This window comes from Thamnophis elegans, chromosome 1 (genome assembly GCF_009769535.1).
Source record: "Thamnophis elegans isolate rThaEle1 chromosome 1, rThaEle1.pri, whole genome shotgun sequence".
Lineage (NCBI taxonomy): Eukaryota > Metazoa > Chordata > Lepidosauria > Squamata > Colubridae > Thamnophis > Thamnophis elegans.
Window position 1 is genome coordinate 94,506,305 of NC_045541.1, and position 26,182 is coordinate 94,532,486.

At 34.6% G+C, this 26,182-nt stretch overlaps 2 protein-coding genes across 3 annotated transcripts in view; both read left to right on the forward strand.

Annotated features, from left to right (window-relative positions):
• The window catches only part of LGR4 (leucine rich repeat containing G protein-coupled receptor 4), a 69,449-nt gene extending 62,292 nt beyond the window's left edge, over positions 1-7,157 (forward strand). Inside the window, exons 16-18 of the mRNA XM_032224464.1 lie at positions 1,591-1,712; positions 2,302-2,382; positions 4,908-7,157. Coding sequence (XP_032080355.1) covers positions 1,591-1,712; positions 2,302-2,382; positions 4,908-6,184 — 1,480 coding nt within the window. The 3' untranslated portion in view covers positions 6,185-7,157. The remainder of the gene's footprint in view (positions 1-1,590; positions 1,713-2,301; positions 2,383-4,907) is intronic.
• Positions 7,158-9,988: 2,831 nt separating this feature from the next.
• CCDC34 (coiled-coil domain containing 34) lies at positions 9,989-25,902 on the forward strand. Of its 2 annotated transcripts, XM_032224485.1 has the most exons (8): positions 9,989-10,070; positions 10,289-10,521; positions 13,318-13,441; positions 16,387-16,494; positions 20,143-20,301; positions 21,793-21,934; positions 22,732-22,822; positions 25,285-25,902. In XM_032224485.1, the coding sequence occupies exons 2-8, from the start codon at positions 10,304-10,306 to the stop codon at positions 25,361-25,363; spliced, it is 921 nt and encodes a 306-aa protein (XP_032080376.1). In that variant the 5' UTR covers positions 9,989-10,070; positions 10,289-10,303; the 3' UTR covers positions 25,364-25,902. The 2 variants fall into 2 exon arrangements, with proteins under 2 accessions (XP_032080376.1, XP_032080368.1); XM_032224477.1 differs by lacking the exon at positions 25,285-25,902 and having other exon boundaries at positions 22,732-23,260.
• Positions 25,903-26,182: the final 280 nt, after the last annotated feature.

The window sequence follows — 26,182 nt, forward strand, 5'->3', positions numbered from 1 at the left end:
GAAAATCTCAACGTTGATTTTAACCTGTTTTCTCAGAACATATTTTTGAAAAAAAAAAAAGATTATCTGTTTCAAAAAAAAAATGCTGCTGCTTAAAGAGGGGAGGGAACAAAAGCTTGTGAATTCTCCTGTTGAATACCAAATGGGACATGAATGAGATCCACTTCATAAATGATCTGATCTGGAATGAAAAGATGGTATGTGTGACAGACACCTGGTTGGGTGAGCTGGATGGTATCATCTAATTTCAGATGGTTTCTGTGATCTGAAGTAGAGCTATTAAGTGGATCTCAGGGAGGGAAAAGATCCCATCATTGTAAAGGATTTCCATTCCATTCTCATGACAAAGCCTAAAATGATACAGGCTAAGGGTTCTAGTGCAGAGTGAGAAAATTAAGGCACCCTAGATACCCTGCTGCTCAGGAACTTTCCTAATTGAACTAATAGTACTAGTCTTAGAGAGTTAAGTCTTATATTAGTGCTTGAGTCTTATGTTACTGCTTGAGATTTTCAAGCTCTAATTCATGGTCATTGTGACTTTCTTTAGTTTATCTCAGGTAATCTCTACCTCCACTTCTCGATCAGGAAACACTTTGGACTAGATGTTCTGTACTGAGGAAAGTATTCCATGAGTGGAAGAACCTGTAGCTACTCCCTTGTCATGAAACCTTTTATCATGGATGAATCAGTTAATAACGGCCCATCAGCTTTTGGATCCTGTGACTTCCAGAATTTGCTTGTTATTCCATCTTTCAGTTGAGGCCTTTGGTATGGTGGGCTGGAATGACCAACTAAAGCCATTGATTAATTGACTCCTAAACATGTTTTGACTCTTGATCAAAACAGTTGATCTCCTTAGTTTAGTGAAAAATTGAGTGATGAAGCAGTCATACTGATCGCTAGACTGTCAGTGGCAGAAATCTAAAAGCAAATGTGACCATATCATGTTTTAGAAGGCTACACCAGGGAGAAAATATTTCCCTTTGCTACCACTGAATTGTGGAAAATCACCCAAGGAAGCTGTTCTGCTAGTATGGTTGCTGATGTAACTTCAGAAAGTTCTGGGAAGGTCTGTTAGAGTCTGTGATAGCAAATTGTGAATGCCTTGTGTTTTTGTTTTCTCTGAGAAAGTTATTCAGATATGCCAGCAGTTTGGCAATATGACTAATGGAGGCACAAGGTCAGGATTGTCTCTGGGTGCGCTAGCGTGATTGTGAATAGCCCCTATTTTTATCAGTGATGGATTTACCAATTACATTTCTGGCCCAGCCAGTATTACCATCAATGACTTTCCTGAGAAGTTACTAAAATGTACTGTAAATGGGGATGTCCTCAAAGCAACCTCAAGAAATGCAGCAGGTTTAGAATGAGGGAGCTAAGTCCTGGTCAGATATTATATAGAAAGTTATGTTTTTTTTTGTGGGCCCATAATTACGATCTCTTCCTTACTATTCTATTTTATTTATTAATACATTATTGTTGTAACTTTATTGCTTTGTTCCACAATCAAATTATAGCAAAATACAAATATGTTAAGTAAAATAAATATTCTCTCTCCTCCCTCCCCTATTATTCTCTTCAAACTTTCAGATCTCTCTCTGTTCCTTATGCCTACCAATGTTGTCCTTTCTGGGGTTGTGACTCTTATTTGAATTCTAATCCTGAAGACCCCAGCCTCCAAAATCAGAGTCGAGAAATCCTAAATGATCAAGGTGAGAGCTCTGATACAATAATAATATATACAGGTTATTTAAAATTTAAAAGGATTCAATGATGTTAATAGAGTATGTGCTATTGTATTCAGATGTTAACTATGTTTATACTTTGAACATAGTATCCTATTTAAACCTATTTAAACAGTCATGCAGAATATTTTGTTTCTACACTATATCATTTAATGATTAAGATCAGCTGAGGCTGATCCATATGTTTGCTTGCCATGATTTGAGTATAGACATGTATAATATTTCTGGTCAAGAAATTCCAAAGTAATGGCATATCAGAGCCTGGTCCAAATAATTTTTATTACATGAAATAATTGAATTATATCTGAAGAGGGATAATTGCATAACAATATGCTTATGCTTCACTATATTTCCATGTAAAAATGCTATTCCCCTGAAAAGCTGTCCTATCTAAAAGAATTTCTAAAACTTATCTTTGTCTGGGCAATCACTCAGAGTCAAGATTGACTTAATGAGAAAAAAAAGTTAGTTTCTTGAGTTGTAATTTTTAAAAATAAAATATATGAAGCAGAATTTAATATTTCTGTATATCTGATTTTTGGTTCTTTTAATCTAGGTACACCAGATGTAGATGACTTAAGCAGTGCTGAAGTGAAAGAACCAGGTCAAACAGTAATCCACTGTACTCCCACCACAGGTACATATTCTGTGTCCACCTCCCTTTCTATTTCAGATAAAGTTATAGATGTTTGCTTTATTCAAGTATATAATTAATTGTGTGATAAAGGATACAGGTAGTTTTCTTGGCTGTCTGCCTTTTGTCAGATGACATTTTGCCTGCTCTTCAAAATATTAAAGGATGTGCAGTAGAGGAGGCATCTACAGCAGGGCTGTCAAACTTCTGGCCTACAGGCCGGATGTGTCATGCGCTGGCCATGCCCATGCCTGATTTAGTGAAGGGAGGAAAGTACCGATACATCACATGATCCTGCCGTGACGATGTGAGTTTGACACCCCTGATCTACAGCATACAGCATCTGCTTAAGCATTCTCTCAGAGACCTTTTACTTCTTAAAGCAATCTGTTCCACTGCCTGACACTGTTAATAACTAAAGTTTTTGCAAAGTCTGCTTCCTTTCCCGTTTGCATCTGTGGCTACTTCTCATGCCTTCTGCATGACATCATGATAAGTTTGCAGATAGTGTTTTGTGACTAGTTTTAATTTTCTGTTTTGCAACCTAAGCTTATTCAATGTATTCAATGATAGAATTTAATTTTCTGACTCTGATTTATTAATGACCTTATTAAAATATAGCATGTAGACATGACCTTAATGATCAAGAATATAATAGCATAGAGTAATTACGTCCACTAATGCAGATATGATAAGTTTATGCAGTATAAAATTATCGCTTCTCGGCCTTTTGGCTAAGATCAAGTGTGTGCAGTATAAAATTGATTTTGTAAGTAGCTGCATCACATATAGCTTTTGATGAGCTAAAATAACTGGGTCCTTTTTACATCTTTGGACTATATCTCTTCTATATATATTGCTTTGTTTCCTATATATGCAAAGACTTATAAGTTTTATATATTTGTTGTTTTGTTTCTTGTATGTGTTTTTATCTATTAGCTGTCCAGAGTTGCTATAGAAAGTTGGGTGGCCAAATAATTCTAAATAAATAGAGGAATATTATGCAGCTATTTCTTTTAACAACGAAATGAGGAGCTTCGTGCATATTATGCCGAAATCAAAGTGTACTTACATTTTTGGTTTTCCTTCATTTATCATGCTATTTTGAAAAAAAAATAAGGATTTTTCATTGGGTTGACTAATTATTGATAAATATGTTGGCTCTTAATAAAAAGCGTATATTTTTTTCTAACTGATCTTTAATAGGCTGCTTTGCCCTTATTAATATGCAGTTGTTTAATTTTGACAAAGATAACATGTCTGTGTGCTAGCATTCTCTCAGAATTCAGACTGACAGACAAACTGAATTCTCAAAAATTGCAGACCAAGGCTTTGAAATAAAAAAATGCAAGCTTCTTCAGCTTCCTTAGAAATATGGCACTGTTTCCAGAGATGGTACTCATGTACTGTACTGTAAGCCATAAGACCCTCTTTACACTGATATTTTCCTATTCTTCTTCTAGCATGAGAAAGGACATAAATTTTGATCCATGATAAATAGGACATTATCAATGTAAAAAGGGTCTTGTTTTCTAATGAGGCAGTAGTCCAGGCACTTATTGCAAGTTCTGCATTATCCAGTTGCTCCCAGGGAGTAATGTCATCCTGTTCAACTGTGCTTCCTGCCCTGTGGTTTCTGCTTAATGCTTTACATCCTTACCATGTTTAGATATGCTACTGCTTAGGAGGTTTGAAAGCAGATGCAAAATAGATTTTGTAGTAGAAGTATGAATAAGTGAAGTAGTGTTCCACTTTCTTCTCAGTTTTACTAAGTGGAAGAGCAGAGCAAAAAAGTTATGAACAGTTGGCAAGTAGCTTGTTTTCTGATTTTCAAAAAAAAATCATTCTCCTTTTTCTTTTCTGAAAATACTAATTGCATCAGTACTTCTATTTTACACATATTCATTTATGAATGTATAAACGCTTCAGTCAAGGCTTCTTTAAACAGGGCACAAAAACAGCAGCTTCAGTCAATGCAGTTATATTGCACAATATCAGAAATACTTAAGTATAACTGGTAAAAAATATATACCAGTAGCAGAAGCTCTGCAATATGAATTTCCCGAAATTCTTCAGTATACCAAGCAGCTTCCTGGCATCAGCGGGCCTAGAGATACTTGGGAGATGTCCTGTCTAGCATTCTTCTTATTTATATCTTCATATAAGCCAACAAAGGATTCAACTGTGCTCCAGATCATTGGGAAATTCCCCAAGTGCCATCTGGCAATTGGATCCAATCAAGCACTTATTTATATATAAGTGCAAGTCAGTTGATTATGTGAAGCTTAATTGAATTTTGATCTATTTCACCTAGGTTATAAAACTGCTTCTCAAGTGTGTCTTCGTTTGATTGTTATTTCAAGAGTATTTTCTTACCTAATTGCTCCACTATCTATCTTTTCCATTAATCTAACCTTGATTGTAAATGTTCTTGTTGTTTTCAAGAAAAAAAAAATACTTGTCTGTTATATAATATGCTGCAACTAGCAATATTTTTCTCTTAGCATATTTCCCCTCCTCTTTTTTAGGTGCTTTCAAGCCATGCGAATATTTACTGGGAAGCTGGATGATTCGTCTTACAGTCTGGTTTATTTTTTTGGTGGCCTTACTCTTCAATGTGCTTGTCATCTTAAGTATATTTGTTTCTTCTACTTCACTTCCTTCGATCAAATTGTTCATTGGCTTGATCTCTATCTCTAATTTACTGATGGGGATCTACACCGGTATATTAACTTTCCTGGATGCAGTTTCCTGGGGACGGTTTGCTGAATTTGGTATTTGGTGGGAGACTGGCAATGGTTGTAAAGTGGCTCGGTTTCTGGCTATCTTCTCTTCAGAAGGGGCAATTTTTTTCCTTTTGTTGGCTACTATTGAACGGAGCTTGTCTGCCAAAGAAATCATTAAAAAGGGTAAAAGCAGCCATCGAAAACAATTTCGAATTGCAGCCGTATTTGCATTCTTGTGTACATTGATAGCAGCATGCTTGCCAGTCTTCCATAAAGGAGAATATTCTGGGTCACCCCTTTGCTTACCCTTTCCTACTGGAGAAGCCCCTTCTTTGGGCTTCACGGTTACTCTCGTGCTCCTTAACTCATTAGCCTTTTTGCTAATGGCTGTTATTTATACAAAACTTTACTGCAAGCTAGAAAAGGAAGATCTCTCCAAGAACAATCAAGCTAGCATGATTAAACATGTTGCTTGGCTCATCTTCACCAACTGCATCTTTTTTTGCCCTGTTGCATTTTTCTCTTTTGCTCCACTCATCACTGCAATCGCCATCAGCCCTGAAATTATGAAGTCTGTCACTCTGATATTTTTTCCACTGCCCGCTTGTTTGAACCCAGTTTTATATGTGTTCTTCAACCCCAAATTCAAGGAAGATTGGAAGTTACTGAGATGGCACATCACCAAGAGGAATGGGACTGGAACAGTTGCTGTCAATACACAAACTGGCTGTAGGACTCAGGATTTCTACTACGACTGCAGCATGTACACCCATCTGCAGGGTAGCTTAACCATGTGCGAATGTTGTGAGTCACTTCTTATATCCAAGCCTGCACCATGTAAACATTTAGTAAAATCTCACAGTTGTCCTGCTCTGACTGTAGTGCCTTGCCAAAGGCCTGACGGCTGTTGGTCAGATTGTGGTACGCAGTCTGCCCATTCTGATTACGCTGACGAAGAGGACTCATTTGTATCGGATAGTTCAGATCAGGTGCAGGCCTGTGGACGTGCTTGCTTTTATCAGAGCAGAGGCTTTCCCTTAGTTCGTTATGCCTACAACACCCCGAGGATTAAAGACTGAAAGGTTTTACTGCAAGCAATCCATATGCTAAAAAGGAGGAAGCATGATGCTTCATATAGACCATGCCTGTTTCATTCTTTCATCTGAAAGCACTTTTATTAATCATTGTATGATATTAATTATAAATAAGGGATGTATGCCTAAGTACCATGAGCTATACATTTTAAATAAGAGCTGTTGCTCCTTCTGTAAATAATTAGAAAACCAAAATTTGTAATCCATTTTTAAAAACCTTTTTTCCAAGCAACTATATATTTGAAGCTTATTTCCATGTTACGCAATTTTAATTTCATTTTTTGTTGTGATATTGAACGTGATAACTTTTATAAATAAGCACAAAACAGCAGAATATTATAGATTTTAGGGGGAGGAAACTGGGCAGGGGAGCTGTTGCTAACTTTTGTATAGCATTTTTGACTGAATCTCAGGACAATTTACTGCAGGGCCAAAAGATGGGAATATTTTTCCCATATGCAACTGTGAGATAAATACAGGCAAAAAAACATTTTCTTAGGTCAAATTATGGATTAATTTGTCTATAATTAAAATTATTTATTTCAGCCAAATACATATCACCCCTATAATATATTCTGAGTAGTTTGGCATAGTAATTTTTATTTTGAGAGTACTGCTTGAAAACAATTTGAAACTGATCTTTTGCATACTTAAATGGACATCAAACTCAGGTTTGCTGCACTAATATTTAACTTCTGATGAAAATATATACTATTAGAACATTCCTACAGTCTTGAGATTCACTTTGGAGTTCTGCCATAATAGTTGTTTCTCGCCTCTAAAATGGGGATGTTCTTATCTACATATGTATATTGGAAAATGGGCTGCAGGCATTTTGTGGGTTTTCTAATACCTCCCTAAGCAATTTTCACAAAGGCAACAGAATTCTCAATCATCCTATAATCTTAAATGTGCATGTTGGGTTATATGTTGTTTCGACAGCAAAACAAAAACAAAATCTACTTTGTGTACATGAAAATCATTTTAAAGTATCATTTTCAGTGAAGTTGCAGCAAATACTACGATCTTCCCCAAATTGGTGCTCTCCAATTGCCAATTAATTAATAGGTGATCCTATACATCTGAAAGGTACACAGCAAAATCTGGGGTAGACTATATTAACAGAATAGGTTTTATACGAGTAAAAACTGGTGGCACAGTGGTTAGAATGTACTATTGCAGGCTGTTTCTGCTGACTGCCTGCAATTTGCAGTTTGAATCTCACCAGGGTCAAGATTGACTCCGCCTTCCATCCTTCCAAGGTGGGTAAAATGAGGACCCAGAATGTTGGGGGCAATATGCTGACTCTAAAACCATTTGGAAAGGGTTGTAAAGCACTGTGAAGTAGTATATAAGACTAAATGTTATAGTGCTATTGCTAAAGGAGGCTGAGATGTTCCTAATATAGAGACAGAACAACGCAAAGTACCTATACTTGGGATTTTTTATTTCATTGTTATGTTACAGTAATGTGAAACCAGGCTGACTTTCCTTAAAAGGGCAAGCAAGGAGATACATAGATCATTGCATTTTAGAATTAACCTTTTTCTCTAGTTATCAATGCATATAAGCTACATCTTTTCAAACAAAAATGTTAAATGAGAGCAATTCTACTGCCAAACCAGAAATTCTGGCACATATTCTTATTAAATAACATTAGAATTGCAGTTAGGAAATTTAAACTGTACATAGTGTGCATAAAAATAATTTTTCTTGGTTTGTAAATTATTTGATAGAACACTTGATGGGAAATGTGGCTTCAGTACCTTTTGTTAATTAAAGCTACCTCCTCAAGTATAGAAGCTGCCAGTAGCAGAATGTTTAAATTGTGGTTTATATTTTTTTCCATTGTAAATAAACTTCAGTTGTATATTGTTACTGTAATAAAAGCCAGAAGCTTTGTGTACCAAAATTACTTAACTTGTACAAAATATGAGCTATTATCATTCTTGTATACTATAATTTTGTAAGCCTAAATTGTTCTTAGTAAAATTATATAAAAATGAAAACAAGAAAGTATTCTAATATGTTCTGTTGTCATGCTTACATTTCTTAGAGTATACATATATAACCTAATGCTACATTAGATTATATATGAATGATATATAACTGATATAATGAAACCAGTTGAGAAGAAGTTCCTAATCATAATGTGGCAATTTTGGTATTTGGGTTGTGCCCTGAGGTTCATGAACTACCAGATCCACCTAATTGGGTGTGTCCACATCTGGGGCATGATATGTCAACACTGTCAGTTGGTATTGCTATCTTTTTGCCTTCCCAACCAATGCAGCAGTTGGCAAGAAAGTCTACAACAGTATAAACAGCAGCACTCTGGACTCTAAGGTCAGAGGAGGCATCCAGTAAGCCATGAATCAAAGGGTGGTTCATCCAGGGCAGGAATTGAGAACTTGGCTGTCTTGATAGTGAAGAACCTATAGAACAAGTTCCAAAGTGACTTCAAACAGATTGTTGCATAAGCAGGGATAACATCTGCTTGAAAGATTTCTCTAAAAAGGGAGCTGTTCTGGACGTATTTAAGGAACATTCAAAAACTGCATCCATAATGATGGAGACGGGCTATCATATATGTATTGCAAAAAGATTCAAACAATCATTAGAAGGGAGCAAAGAATACCATCCACTGATCATCTGAATTTTTGAAACCTGCCTGGGAGCTTTTAATTTTCTAAGGTTGCAGGGAAGAGTGATGGTTGAAGGTACAATAGTGGCTGCCACTTAGAATAGAGCTGGAAGGGACCTTGGAGGTCTTCTAGTCCAACCCCGTGCTCAAGCAGGAGACCCTATACCATTTCAGACAAGTGACCTCTTAAAAATCTCCAGTGATGAAACGCCCACAACTTCTGAAGGCAAGCTGCTCCACTAGTTAATTGTCCTCATAGATAGGTTACTCTTCTAGGTTGCTTCTGTCCTTGATTAATTTCCATCCATTGTTTCTTGTCCTGCCCTCTGATGCTTTGGAAAATAAATTGACCCCCTTTTTTGTGGCAGTTTCTCAAATACTGGAACACTACTATCATAAACCCCCTAGTCCTTCTTTTCTCTAGTCTATTCTAGCCAAATCCAAACCCTGCAACCGTGCTTCATATGTTTTAGTCTCCAGGCTTTAAAAGTGCTCCTCTTTGCACTTTTTGCCCAAAGTCTCAACATCTTTTTGGGGGGGGGGGGTAACTTGCCCCATGTTAGCAGGAAAAGCAGCGTAAAAATATCATAATTCAGAACCTGAAGGGGTTCGGGAACGGATTTGTTTGTCTGAAAAGCTTCCTAATTCAGATTCCAGCAGAGGTTGGGGAGCAGGGGAGAAAAAAAGAAACATGCAAGCAGCGCTCGAACTCCATTGTTTCCTCATTCCAAGCCTCAGCCTCACGGGGAACTTAAGCCCCTTGGCTAAGCTTTGACATGTTGCGCAAAAACACTCGCGCCAGCTTGATGCCCAGTAGTGAAATGAAGATTCGCCTGCAATAGTGACGGAGGCGATGCATTGTTGAAGTAACTCAGCCAGAGATAACTGGACAGCGAGAGAAAAAGCCGGGAGGATTATAACAGACCCACACATGCAGTTGTGGGCTCTGAGCATTTATTAAATCGCTGTAAGTCACCCAGGGAAGGAAAAGGTTAAAATGAAAACTAGCTCTCGGGAGAAGTAGATAGGTAGGAGGAGCCTAATGCTACGCACCGCCAAAGCGGAGCGGGCACCGAGACGCTCTAAGGCGGGCTTTCTGAGAGAGACGCAGGGAGGCGTCTCTGTTGCCATGGCACCCATAGCGCATAATGATTGGTGGAGTCGGCTGTGCCGCAGGGACGAGTGGGAGCCGAGTAGGCGCTGCGGGTTTAGAAGCGGCGGCCTCAGGTAGCGTGGCGGCGTTCCGTCCTTGGACCGTTGAAAGGGAAGGGGGAGGCGCGAGGGCTGGGGGTGTTGATGGGCGAAAGGAGAACCCCAGAGATGGAGGCGAGAGGGGCTGAGGCCGTAGCCTCGAGTAGCGGGGTGGGGAGAGTCGAGCGTTATTCGAGGCGGGGAAAAGTGGGGCCCGGGAAGACCTAGCGCTCCATTCGCTCCTTTCTTCGCAGGTACTAGTCACCATCATGCCTACCTCCGAGCCCCCCAAAAGCAGGCGGGAGGCAGTCTATTCTTCCCCTGCTAGTTCTGACGATGAGGGGGCCGGCAAGTCTTCCACTTTCTCCCTGATCTCTGACAGTTTCCATCCAGAGTTATCAGATTTCCACCATGGGGGAGAGGGAGAAACAACAACAATCACTAGCAGGGGATCGAGCATCCCTGAGAAGATGAAACACCACCATAGGTAATGTGTCACTCGCATTGCAACTTTCTACTTTTATTAGACATTATATATATATGTATATGTATATGTATTTATATATATGTATATGTATATGTGTATATAAATATAGATATAGATATATAGATATATATAGATATATATATAACGGGGCTAGATATAGATATATCGCTAACGGGGCTCCCAGGTAGTTCGGAAGGCGCATTGGAAAGCTATATTTAATATTGGTGGAAAGCATTTTGTTTATCCGAAGGCCTCTGCCCTGAGGTGCCACAAACTGAAACAAGGAATTATATCACTACTGGACAGAGCCTAGATAATCTGCAAAATGGCAAAAATTCCCCCTTTGTTCTATTGTACAGTGTTGCTGCTTGTTAGTGCCCCAATAAAGTTACCCCAAAGCACTGGAAGTGGCACGCATCTATACATGAAAGTGCATCGTGGTATTTTTAAATACCTTAGCTTGGTTAACGGCATATTTACCACAAAGGCTAATCTTCACTATTTTACAGTTTCTAAACTGATAAGAGAAAATGGCTTCTGCTCTATGTACTGCATAGAACCATATTAGACTGAAGCAGTTTATACATCTTGCAGGTATATAAAACTTAGAAATCCAATTTCTTCCCTAGAAATTTATTTCTATCTTATCAGAGATTTATTGGATATTCCTCTCCCATAAAGGAAGGTGTTAGAAAGTTAAAATGATAATATCAATAAATAACTGAAAACAAGCTTAGTGATTACTAAATATTTTAAGAAATAAGATGAATATTCAAGTACTTTACATCCAAGAAGAGGTACAAACATCAATTTTTTATAAATTGGTCTGGAGAATTGAATATCCTCCAAATTAGATGAAGACATATAAATTGGGATTGAACAAAATCAGAGAACATTGCATGAATGGCTTATATAACATTGAAAATAGGCAAAATTAACTTTAAAAAACAATTTTAGTTACTTTTCAAATATCCATATTTGGGGCTTTTAGTAAATCAAATGACCCTGGATCAAATAAGCACTATTATAAAAACATTGCCTTGATTAAACATGCAGTGTTTAAGGCAAGGAAAACAAAACTGTTAAAAGTAATCAGAGATAAACTGCAAAAATGATAATCCTGATTATCAAAAATGATAATCCTGATCACTTTCCCTAAACTCAACAATTGTGTTGAGACTTCACCTCAAAGAATTCCTGCATAGTTGGACCAATGTGTCTCTGAAAGACACCAGGTTTGGAAGGCTGAAGAAAGGATGCCTACAAATATTAGTATTTGGCAAGACTTATCTTTACTATGACAAGAAGGAACTTGATACATATTCCTACAGTTCCTGTAGCAAGTGTATGTTTATTAAAAAGTAATAGAAAAAGGAATATTATTGGATCACAATATATTTTAAGTATTTTTTGTTTTGTATTTATGTTTAATGTGTTTGAAGAATTAAAGTTATTCATTACGTACATCTAAGATCATTTCCCAACCAAAAAAATCTGGACAGAAACTTCACTACCTTCCCTCTGCATCTTTAAATTGATAACCATTATTATACATTATTGTAATATGATAGGGAAACAAATATTGGTATTCTATCACAAGGCCTCATTATTTAAATTAATTCCAAAAGCCATAGTATAATTAACTTCATTGCAACTCTAAAAATCAAAAACATGCATCTGAATACTGTGGTTGTTTCAAAAAATCCAGGGTACTATGGTAACAATTGCATACTGATATGCTAGCAAACAATGATATGATAGGACTATATTCTACTGTATCATAAAGACCTTATTGAGTCATAGATGAAATATCCTGATTATCATTTTTATGATAATATACATTTTTAACAAATTAAATTTAGATATAATCATTTTCACATATATTGAAAATATATATTTGGATCAAATCATGAATTTAATCATATCACTTTTTTCCTCTACCTAATGTAATTATGAAAAATCTGCAATTCTGAAACACATGGGTTTGGGCTTTTGATATTCTTTAGCATATATGACTACAATATTCTATGTATGTGTTGATCACACTCTGAACGAATATTTACATTATACTATACATTGTGTGTGTGTATATGTATATGTATATGTGTATATATATGTATATGTGTATGTATGTATGTATGTATGTATGTATGTATGTATGTATGTATGTATATACACACACATATACATACATATTATACAGAAAAGCCATAACTTCTGTGACAAGTATACACTGAAAAAAAGTTTATTGGAGAAAAACACTTTCATTGTAATTTAATTTATTAACTATTGCTACATATTTCTGTATACAGGAGGAGAGAGACATTGTGCTATATAAGTAGAACTGTGTAACATTGGATGAAATCTACTAAGGCAGTGGTTCCCAAACTTGGCAACTTTAAGACTTGTGGACTTCAACTCCCAGAATTCTCCAGCCAGCAGAGCTGCCTGGAGAATTCTGGGAGTTGAAGTCCACAAGTCGTAAAGTTGCCAAGTTCGGGAACCACTGTACTAAGGTTATACTGACTTTCATTATAATACTATTTCTCTCTCCTGTGACCTCGTTCTATTTTCCTATAGAAGCAGATTTGTAGAATTGCATGGAGAGTGTTAAAGGGAGAGAAGCCTATACAGTAGCAAACAGTAAGGGGTAAAGGCCCCTTAATTATAGTAATATTCTAAAGAACAGTTCATAATATTACTTGTTTCTTGTTTTTTTAAAAAAAACAAAGATTTGTTTTAAAATGGTATTCATTAAACACTATTGCATCTGATTTCTTACTTGTCAATTCACAGTCTGGAACAAATTAAGGATACAAATAAACATTCACTTGCTTACAATAATCTTTCACCATGGGAAGAATGGTTCCTTTCCAAAGAGAGAGAACTACGTGCTCGTTTACAAGCAAAAGCTTTTGAGGTGAATACATAGCTTATTATCTTTATAGTTAACGACTATGAGACATCAAAATGCATACTTTCCCAATTATTTTTTAAATACAGATTGTTTTTATATTTTGATCATATTTGCCATGCTTTTTATTTGCTGCTTATGTCCTGATTCATTACTAGTTGTACATATTTTACTCTGTTGTATTTATGTTATGCTTGATAGAACCTATTACTTGCATTTTAATTAATCAACTCCCTCCTAAACATTTAAATTTAAAATGTAATGCTTTTTTTAAAAAAAAAAACCCTACATATGTATTGAAGCTTTAACACATTAAAATGTGTGCTGTTCACGGGTAAGTGAAGTTATATGATCCAGGATAAGAGATGGTTGGCTGTAAAAGTATATTTTGGTTGACATAAGTTGTGATAAACTGTAGTATGTTACATGACGGTTAGAGATATATCTTGAGCTTTTGTGCCTTTCAAAATTAAATTTATTTCTAAAAAGTTAGTACTCTTTTTTGCTCATGAACTTAACTAATTTTCTAATGATATTCTCATTTCATTTTTTGAAATGATGCAGTCTTAATATTGTTTGCATTACCTGTATTTTATGAAAAATTCTGTCATTCCAATACCATCTATACTGATGCACATTTTTGACTATAATTCAATAGCAATTTTTGAATGACTGGTGAAAGAGTTTATTGTCATAACTATTATTTTATCTACCTAATGCAAACCTTCCTGCAGCTTTCGAGGTAATAGCAATATAGCAGTGGACTTATATACCGCTTCATAGGCCTTTCAGGCCTCTCTAAGCGGTTTACAGAGAGTCAGCATATTGCCCCCAACAATCTGGGTCCTCATTTTACCCACCTCGGAAGGATGGAAGGCTGAGTCAACCCTGAGCCGGTGAGATTTGAACCGCTGACCTGCTGATCTAGCAGTAGCCTGCAGTGCTGCATTTAACCACTGCGCCACCTTGGCTCTTGGTATGAATTCTAGTAACTGAAGAAACAAATGGGACTTTTGGCAAAGAAGAAAACTTGTTGCTTTAAATTCTCAATTTATTATAAAACATTCTGAGCAATCTTTAGGAAGTCAATTTGGCCTAGATTCAAGAAATAATTTTCTCTATTGTTAAGTAAAGAAATGAGGGTACCAAGTGGTTGTTGTGTGTTCTTCAATTTTGTTAAACATGCTATATTAATTAAACAACGGTTGCTGGGATGAAACATTGCAATAAGCAATGTTTTCATGTTTTCATGTTGGTATCATTATTATAAAAATATAGAAACCTCTCCCAGCACCTGTTTAAAATAACTGGTTTCTTCATTGAGAAATGACTTTAGCATCCCTTGCCTGCAAGCCATGCCCTCTGCATATCACAAAGAGGGGTTTGTAAGTTCCCTATTGAACAATGCCTCTGTCGTGGTGGTGGTGGTGGTGGTGCTGATCAAGTGGAAGCTGTTATCCATTATATCCTTCACTGCTCTGTTTACAATGGGATCAGGCCCAAATTATTAATGACAGATGAACTCAAGGCCTCCAGCCTTGCAAAATTAAACTGTTTCCAACAGTCAGCAAACAAGTTGTTGTCATTTACACTTATAAATATTTAAGATCTTAGTTGTAGCTTTATTGTAACCTTTTTACTTCTAATACTTCTGTTACTCTCTTGTATAATTTCAGTATGGTTAGTTTATTGTATGTTATGGCATCTTCATATGTTGTGAACTATGGTTACAACAATAAACATCTACATTACATAAATCATTTTTACAAATCTTAAGAGCTGGGTTTACACAATATGCTAAAGAAAAAACCAATTTACATTATGGCTTAGAACATTATGTAGCCCTATCAGTATCAGTTAGAGCTTCATTAGATCAGAATGTTTGATTGTAGCCAATAATTATACAGAGATGTTGATATCACTAAATAGATTATTATGTTTCATATGTTGCATATTACGCATGGATGCCATATTCATGTATTCTGAGCAGAAACATGAGAAAAGCAGGAAGATGAGGTTAGTAGAACAGACCTGCATAGTCTTGCTTTCCTCCACACAGGGAACTTGAGTGAGAGAATTCAAGGCCCTTACATTTGATCAAACATCAGTACAATATCCACAGTGTTCAGAAATGTAATGATGGTAAGACATTTGAGTCCCTTGTGGGATCCTTACCTATGTTTACCATGATAAATTGTTCATTAACTTTTTTTGAGTGAAGAAGCAATCTGGAGTTTGATTTCATTGCCTGCACAAACTGGGGTTTCTAATTCTCAGAGGAAAATTCATCTTTCTCAACAAGGGACATTGATGCCAGTATGAATCATTGCCCCCAATCAGTCAGAAATATAATTAGTATGTTTGGCACATTCAATAAATGCCCGAGCACATTGTATTTTACAGTTTAAGTCAGTGGGATAGCTGAGAAGGAAAGTCAGGGCAATTCCGCAGTTTTCCAAAGTCATGCCCTACCTCTGACAAGAAAATAGGTTAATCCTTTTCTGCTTAATACATTTTGGGGTGACTTGGAGAATGTCACCTTACAGTTAATGTTCTGAAGAGTAAAAGCATTTGGACATAGACCTCAAAACGTGAATTTCAGCCTGTGGATCTTATCTAGAAATGACTTGCTTCCATGTTTATTGTTTTCATCAAACAAGCTTAAATTACAAGTTTTGGAAGGACAAGACATCCAAGATATTCATTAACTCATGTCGGCCCTTATACAACTGCATACTTATTCATTAGAGAAAACTTCATGATAAGTTAAACACACATCATGATGAAACATCTTGTAGCAAAAAGATTTCTGGAAGTTATTACTTTCATTACCTTAAAATAAAACAAGTTTGACATGTACTTTGCAGTGAGAACTGTATTTGGATTCAAAATTGCTGTGGTTTATGCAAAGTAATCAAGAAGCAAAGAGTAATTTCCATCTGTTTCAATAGGAAATGAATCAGCAAATGGAGGAAACAAAGGTAAAACAAGAACGAGAAAGAAAAAAATTAATTGCTGAAGAGAAACACAAAGAGTGGGTCCAGAAGAAAAATGAAGAGGTGAAAAGGGTGAAGAACTGCTTTTCTCTTTCAGCTATATATTATACTTGTGACATGGCATTTAGTATCTGTTTTAATATGAACCAAAATAATATTTTAGTTCCTAAGCTTTAAAATCCACTGTAGATTTTTAGTTAGATTTTATTTTGGTGATTCAGCAGGAATTAATGTATTTCCTTCCCCATAGGATGAAAACATGACCTTTCTTATTCTGTTAATAACAGTGAGTAAGATTGATAAATTAATAGCAGATAAACATAGGTATATTCTTGGAATTAGGTTCCATGTCGTATTCTGAGGACTTTTTTTCTGGGTAAGTAGTTTGCTCAGTTTCAGTGCCACTAATGAAGTATAAATTCATCACAGTTAAAGAGAAATTCCTGTGGGTTTTTTGTAAATTCTTCTTGTAATAATATCTGCTTTCTGCTGATTTAATATTAAAAATTGTTTAAATTCTGTTTTCTATTGATTTGAGCTTCAGGCAAGAAAATAGATGAGATTTAAACACAAATTATATAATTCATAACCAAATAATAATTTAGCTTATGCTTACATTATTTATGATAATTTTTATATACTTTGCAAGTAGTTCAGAATACTCTGTTGTATAGCAAGCAGTGTTTCCTCATTCTTGCCTACTGTCAGACAAGTGGAAATGCAGATTATAGAATTTCCCAGCCAACTTGGCTATTGCTAAGAATTTGGTGATATGTAGAAGTTGCAAATTTGGGAAATATGCACTAGATATTGGATATCAGAATTAAAAACAGCCCAACTTTCCTCTAGTTGTCTGGAACATACTTTTATTCAAACTATATAATAGAATTAATCTATTTTGGTAACCCATGATGTGAAATTAACAACATTTAGAAAATAGGAGTGACAAGTTTTTATTATTTGTGATGCCTATTTTAGTGTTTAAATGCCAATTTTAATATTTAAAATCAATTTTGTTGATTTAGAAGCATAAATTCTATTACACATAGTATACTTTGCTAATCAAATTAACAGGTTTTGCTTTAAATGTAAAAACGCAGATTCAGAATATTTGAAACTTATTTTTATAATGTTTGCTAAAACCTTTCAACAAGAAGATTAAGAATTAAAAAAAATATGAAACAGAAAAAAAAATTCTTTTAGATCACAAGTGCATCTTTGGCATTAAGTTGTGTTCAATGTACAAAAACAAAAATAAATGATCTACTATCACACTTATTCCTATTTAATGTGTATTAGAAAGCATTGAGGGATAAACATATCCTTAACATTTTGTGCATCCTAAAGAATAACATTAATCATTCAAAATGTTTTGGATTTTTCAGAAAAAAATATTGCACTGATTTTTTTTCCACATTTCATATTTTATCATTAAATTTTAAGTCTGTTGTCTTATAGTAAAATATTAAGGATATAAACTTTTAAAATGTATAAAAAATCTAAATGGAATTCAAAGCAGCATTCTTGCTCAGATTTAGAAAGATGAGTTCTTTAGAATATTACATAATTGATAGAGAATGAATATCTTTCATTCAGCCTTGCAGTATCAGTTACTTTAATATGATACAAATGTTATATTAATTGCAATAGCCCTCCTTATCAGTTTATAAACCATGTTTATACAAAAAGAATATTATATCTAAAAATTAGTAAGCCTTGTAGAATAAAATTAATGTATGAAATACACTATATTGCCAAAAGTATTTGCTCACCCATCCACATAATCAGAAGCATTTGTCAGCGAATACTTTTGGCAATATAGTGTATTATACCCAGAAAGATTCCAAAACTATCAATTATCAGATATGTAAAATGCCAGCCGTTTCCAGGTCATGCTATCCTTGGGGCAGCTTAGCAGTTTATTGTTCAAAGCTGATGCAGTTTGAAGTGCTCCAGACATGACTTTCCAGGCAAAGGAGACCTGTTTCAGGACTCAGTCAGTCTTGGGGCATCTCCATTCATTTCTGGCTCACAGGATTATTTTCCAGAAGCTGCCAAATCATCCAAGAATGACAAGGTCCAAAGGAGATTTAGCAGCTAGGTTAAAATTCTAACTGCAAATTTAACAAAAACAAAAAAAAATGTTATATAACTAGTAAAATGGTTTTGTAAGATAAGTACACAGTGTTTTAAATTCTTTATTTTAGGGAAATTAATAGAATTTCCCTAAAAAATACTGTTATGTTGTAATTTTTGTTTGCCATTCATGTCTTGCTATATTTTCTTCCTGTGGAGGCACTGTAGACAAATCGAAAACTCTTGTTGACTAAAGTGTCAGGCTGCTTTTACTAAATACAAAGCACAAACTATACTAGTTTTGGCATGTTCAGATGTTCAAAGTTGATGTTTTGATACGCGCTGCTGCTGCTGCTTGGTGTTTTGCTATAGAGATAGTTAACCTTCAGTGGTATCTAGGTTGTTTTCGGCTGATGCCAGAAGACCAGGTTCATAATCTAAAAAGTATAGTATATATACATTTTAATAAGGAACAAGTCTTGCAGCAGCCTATGGCTGATACTATTATTATTATCTTCTGGCCTCTATTGGTATCAATCCAACAGCAGTTGCATTGCTTAGCATAATACCATATCTTAATTATTTCAGGTAGAAATTTATGCTTTCCTTTTTTAAAAAGAGTCATCAGTTAGGGCAATTATGCTGCAGTTTGGTAAAAATGTCACAGGACTTATTTTGAGTTTGCCGTTATTTGTTATGGTAGAGTCATTAAAATGGCTTCAGTGCTTGCTTCCATTGTAACACTTGAGGCATTTTCAATTTTCAAAATTAATACAATTTAAAATATTCTGGCTATCCAAGTGAACTACTTAATTCCAACTTTAAAGAAAACTTGTCTTCCATTCTTTGCATTTGCCTTATCCTATTGTTTTGCAAATCTATGTACACTGTAAACTGTATGATTGTTTGAAGAGAAATGTGTCTGTACTACCAGGCTCTAAGTGTGAGCAGGAAGGACAAGCAATAAAAATTAAAGTGAAGCCTTCTAAGCAGCTTATAAATATTAATAATTTAATTTAATATTATTTAATAAATTTAATAAATATTAAAGAGCACCTGTCATTTCAGATCCATCATGGCAGCACCTATTAGCGGGCATCCGCTCACCTGCTGCCTGTCATGTCCCTCATCTTGTTGTGTCATTGCCGCATCACCAGTCATCCCATTAAAGTGAATGGGACAGTCGATGAATCAACAGCGGGTCAGAGGAGCTGCTGCGGGACAGAGATGAAAGTTACTCTTTCAAAATTATGATTTAAATCAAGTTGATTTAAGTCATCAAGCCTTTTTACTAGTGATTTAAATCATGATTTAATTTGACTTGATTTAAATCAAATCCCACCCTGGTAAGTAGCAAAATCAAAAAGTGCCATATTAAGAGCCATATTCTTCCAGAAGAAAGTGGAAATGAAACACTCCTTCTTTCATTGGATCATGTCCAAGATTGGCTTTTACAGATTCAATTTACAAAAGAATAGTATCCTTATAAATAGCCATGGTATACAAGCCAGGTAATAAATCTGCATAGGGACTCATATCTTCAGGTGCAGATATTATTAAGTAACCAGAATATCAATAACTTAGATTTTCTGAGGAGTAATATTTCTATATTTTCTAAAATAATACTGTCTGCAGGAAAGGAAAGAAAGACAGCGTAAGCTCAAAAAAGAAATGAGAGAAAAGGAAATAAAAGAGTTTGAGGAAATGCAGTCAAAGGAAAAAGCAAAAGAAATGTATAAGGAATGGCTGAAGAAAAAGAATACTGAAGATCTTCAAAAAAAGAAAGACGAGAAAGTAAGTTTAACTTAGCTTTTTATTTAGAGAAAATTAGTAATATTTTAAAAAGAATGAGTTTCTTCCTGTTTTTTTCTGGTTAAAGACAATTGGATCTTGTTTGTTAGGTTTAAGACTGAAGCACAAAAAATCCATAGTTGCGGGGTATGTGGAAAGATATTTTCAGTGATGAAGTAACACTTGTAGAATATTTTTCCACAATAACTCATTTTGCATATTTGACAGTTTCTTTCAGCATAGGGGTTTCTTTTTATACACATGTTAATCTAGTTTTCTAATCTGCTTTCTCTTTGAGACATCTATATATTTTGGTGCTATATTCATTGTTAAATTTTAAATTATTGTATATATTGTCCTGAAATATCTGTTATAATGTGGTTAATACAGTAACTACTGTGAACAAAACGATTAACCAGTTAAATATAAGAGTAGCTGAAATAATTTTACATATATGTACACACATTCATTATGCTCTTCCCTTAGAGAAATAGGTGAAAAGGAAGACCAAAAAGTTTATAGTTTGGTGGAATTGGTGAATTTTTCAGAAAGAGACAAGTGGTTTAAAGAATATAATAAGGCAATATATGATCATGGAAGAAACAAGGATGGATTGCAAAGTTTTATGTACTCATCAATTCTATTCCAGAAGATCAGACTACCTTTTAGATCTAGCGTATCTTTCCCTATTCTGTTATTTTTGCAAATAAAGTATCATATTTCTAAAACTTCCATTCATTAATTATGCTTTTTAATGTTCCATTCTTCTTATATTCAAAATTGCAGTATTTCATGTGGCATAATCATAAATACATGCAGCCATGAACATTGTCTACTGAGGTTTTCACAAAACTGTTAAATTGTTTATAAAATATATATGGTTATCTGACTTGAACAGTGCTGCTCTGTTAGCTTATAATAGAAAACAATCCAAGATAAAAACAAGCGTCAATTCATTTTTAATAAGGAAAAAAAAATAGACTGTGTTTTTAGGTCAGGTTTCTCCCATGGCACACACACTGCATTCCCTGCTTCTATAGTGAGGTCAAAATATTAGTAGGCTTTGGCAGATTTGGCTAGCATGTTATAGGCCAATTAGACCCAATTTTATTCTAAGGTTGCTGTCATTATATGCAAGCCAGCATCTCTAATCTAAAGATTACTTTACAAGTCAGTGTACTGCTACCCTAGTCCCACTGAAAGAAGGTAGATGCTGTATATTGTATCTGCTCAGAATAATGATTAAGTTGTAAATATTTTTCTGGTTTTAAATCTGGTTCGGAAAATTGAAAGTATTGGTTACAAGCACCTTTAAAACTATTTCTTTCAATGTGAGAATTAATCATGGGCTTAAATAATCCAATTCAGAATTATTAATGTGTAAACTATAACTCAATTGTTTCTAGAGCAGCCAATTATCTTGATGAAATATATTTTTACAGGTTGCAAGGCACTTTGTATTTAGATATTGTTACATGCCTGTTACTTTTTCAGGAAAAGGAAAAGCTACGGGAAGCTGAATTACAGGAGAAAAAAGAAAAATCAGAGAGGATGTTCAAAGAATGGCTGCAGAATTCTAAAAACAAGCCCCGCCCAGCTTCTGCTGGCTATGCCTATGTCAATGGGAAACTTGCAAGTTTGTATCAGTAGTCAGACAACTACTGTAATACAATATCTCCTCAACTTGTATAGAAATGTTGATTTTCAGAAGTTTTCTTTAAAATATTAATGAGCCGGGTGGTAAATATTTTGGATGTGAAGGGGCATTAAGAGCCAAGGCAGGCCTTCAGAGCACACTTAATAGCCTAGAAATTCTGCATATGCCTACAAATATAACCAACTTCATTATATCTAGAAAATAGGTTAAAATGTGTCACATTGTATTGCTGTTACCACTGACAACAGACTTTTTTTTTAATCCTCCTGGCCTAAGAAGAAAGAGAAAGACATAGAGGTTTCTTTTTCTTTCCAGTGAAGATAAACACAAGATAGTATCACACAACCTAACAATTAAATGATTACTGGATTGTCTGGAACCAACCCAGGCTAGGGGTGGAGGTACGCTACAGAATTCCAGAGAAGGGGCAGATGCAGCTGAAGAAGCTATAATTAGGGGTATGATGGTTTTTTGTTGGCTACACAATGTAAAAATACCATAAGTGCTGCTGTCATGTAAGCAAATTCTGATTAATATTTGAAAGAACCTATGTAAATTGTAGACCAGAGCTGAAAAGAGTATCAATGGTTTTAGGTAGATAAAAAGTGCAACTTTATGCCAGATAAATCAGTCAAGAAAAGCTCTTTAAATCTTCATGTTATCATGACTAAATCAGGTTATCAAATACTTTATAATTAATCCACTGCTTTCTTCAGTTTGAAGGTAAAGTTTAGCCTGCATACTAGTTCTTAACTATTGCTTTCTGAACTTTTCAGCATACCCAGATGGAAATGCCTATCCAGCTCCAGCCTTTTGCAACCCCATACCTTGGAAACCAATCCCTGTGCCTCCTCCTAAGGAAGAGAAGTATGTTTCAGTGAAGAAAAATAAGAGGCCTCTATCCAGTCACACCCATAGATCTTCATCAGTGCTTTTTCAAAAATCCAGGAGTAATATTTATCTTGGATCATTATATAGACTTCATAAATAGCATAGGCATTTTGTACATAATATTAGTGAAGTTTAAAGTGTTATATTAGGTGTGACATGTAAACATCTATGATTTCTTGGCTTTTGATACTTTTTCATTTTTTATTGTTAAAATAAAGCACCTAGTAGAAAAATAAATGATAATATTTTCATTTTGTATAGGATCTCTTGTGAGCCATATCTTTGTGTTAAATACTTAAAACTATTATATTTACATATGCAGCTTATATTGCGTTTGTGCTTTTTTTGAGCTAGCTAATGTTACGAGATCACCACAACATAGTGGAAAAATAAATCAAAGTTGTGGCTGCAAGCTGAAACTAAGATTTTAGTCCATTTGGGCCTATAGAGTCAATTAACTATTATGTTTTATCTAACTATGCTTGTTAAACTAACTTGCAGAGTGTGAAGTTGAACATTTTTAATATCCTATTTATTGATTTATAAAATGCATCCCTTTCATATGAAGCAATCGATATGTGCTATATTTGTAGTATATTTTCTCTTCGTCTTAGTTTTTCTGATAATGCTATTCGTTTGTGGTAGCTTAATGTATAAATAATATTTATTTTAAATCTTAAGCTAGCAGAAGAAATAGGATTTTTATACAATATATAGTGCACCAGCCAGTAAATACAATTTGTTATTTCTAAAGAAATTATTGCATTTTATGTTTTAAAAGCAATTGTTTAAGGAATAAAACAAATTGTTACAAGACTAATGATATTCATTAATGGTTTATAAAATATAATACACATTAAAACATAAAGTTGTTGATTATACATAAGCAATACCCATCTTCATATAGGTTTAACAAAATAATGCACAACTAAAGTGTATTCTGTTACAATACACTTATCAGTACTAAAGCAGACAAACTATGTTTGGTCATAATTTAAAAACAAGGGCTGTTTATCCAGATAGGCTTTACAACCTTTCTATAGAAAAGAAGCCACTGCAACATTGTCTGAAAAATAAAATGAAAACTGTTTGATAGAACATTTTAAAACATTTTTAAAAACCATAAACATGGGAATATATACAAACATTAAGCATCAAGAAATACAATTTAGTGATGGTGACATTATTAGAAAACTGATTAGAATGAAATCCATTTGCCATTAGCTGGAAATCCTGTTTTGGACATTCTGAATATTATATTATGTTCAAAAAACCTTGTAGAGCCAGGCCATTTTCATAATGTTTGAAGAATAATTTTAGCAATCTTTTTTTTCTTAATGAACTAAAAGAGTTTTATTTTTTAATATTTTGAGCAACCAGGCAAAGAGGCTTAATTTTTGAAATTACTAGACTGTAATCCTTTTTCTATACATTTTCTGTCCTTATAGAAGAGATTTGCATCAGTCACTTAAAAAAGGCTCATACAAAATGAATCATAGATGAATTCAGTTTGAATCTCATTAGCATATCCAGTTTTTTTAAATAGCATGAGACATTAACGCTATTGACAGGATTTAATCTATTCACAAAAGATGGTGCTTTGTAGTTACAAATGCTATGGGTTTTAAACTGCCTTGCAGAACATGGTGCAGATCTGTCTACAAATTGGCCTTTTGTAAATAGAGCTGACAGCAATAATTCCAGTGACATTGGGTAGTTGGTCAAACTTGGGTTTCCCACAATGCCTCTAATATCAAAGAACTTGTGGAGATTGCTCAGCTATCAGATGCTGCTCTCAGTCCCACAGGACTCAATATAGGGAAAGGGAAATATCCCTTAAGCAATTGCTCAAGAGTACCTCATATTGGCAGCAGCCCTAAATATATACGTTACCTCTACATTTTTATTACTTTTCCTTGATGTTTACTGGATGATTTCAAACATGTCAGAATTTATGAACTTAAAAAAAAAAAGCTGTACATGTAATACCTATTTTCAGGGCCTGGCTTAGAAAAAAACCAAGCTGAAGTTGTCATGTATACTTTTGTCCTCTAATTATTAGATTCTTCACATTGGAATGCTGTAGCTCATTCTTCATCTTAAATCTCATGAAGTCTGAGAATGATTATGCTGACAATATAGCATACCATTCTCAGCTCAATTGTGCTCTGAAATTCTACTATAGAAACATGATGCTATGGGGGGGGGGAAGTGGGCATAAAGAGCTTGTACATCAGACTTCAACACTGGGCAGAAATATAAGCACTTCGAGCAAAACTTTAAGGGCCAACCCAATGTATGACACGAGACTTGCTTAGATAGGGGTTATTAGTAATTACTTTAAAATAATATTAAGTAATACTTTTATATACGTTAAGTGCAGATTGCTATACTACTTCTCTTATCTTACTCACTGAATCTGGTCTTTGTAATTGCAGAGTTGTAATCTCAACCCAAGCCCGTCTGTTTGGGAATGATGAAGACAAGAACCATGAACCTAAGGCTGTTAGTCATTAATTCCTCTGCTTTCCTTTCCCAGCATGCATGAAATGCGTGAAATAAACAGAAGGCATAGTACAGCATTACTGTGAGAGGTAGTATTGATGGAAAAGTAGATGGAGGGTGCAGAGTTAGAGACAATATTGTTTAAATGTTTTCAAAGGGATACAATTTCAGAAAGAAATGCTTTGTTCATCCAAGTTATTTCTTCCCATGTCTGAAGCTATGAAACAGTCTCTCCTTTGTTTAATATTATTCTTAAGAGGAAACAAAATAACAATGAACTCTGATTTAACCGATCAGTATATGTGCGAAATATGCATATATATCTGCATTGGGTGCTAATTGTGGCCAAAGAGATGCATTTTTCTGTTTGCATAACATGGTTAACAATTTTCTCTAAAGCTTCCATTGAAATCACTGAAAGGCTTAGGAGAATGTTGCAAAATGCCATAGTTAATAAGAATGAAACTGTTTTTAAAAACCCTATGTATAGGATTAAGAGTTATCTGTTAGTTTGTTATTGATTTTTTTTTAATTAAAGATTTTTAATTCTGTTGCCAGAGGCTTTAGTTAAGAAAATGCATCATAAAATTGTAGCCTAAATTTAATTCTATTAGCATCTTTTCACACTTTTATTGATAATTTATTTTAGACTAAAACATACTTAAAACAAGAGGTATCAGAAAAACATAATCTTAGATAAGAGATCAGTATTAAAGCAGCAGCTGAGTCAGTCAATTATATTAAACATTATTAAGAGCTAAAGAAAAATATATTTGGCTTCTAAAAACCAATGGAATTTGATTAGATAATGTCATGAAGAATGAATGTCGC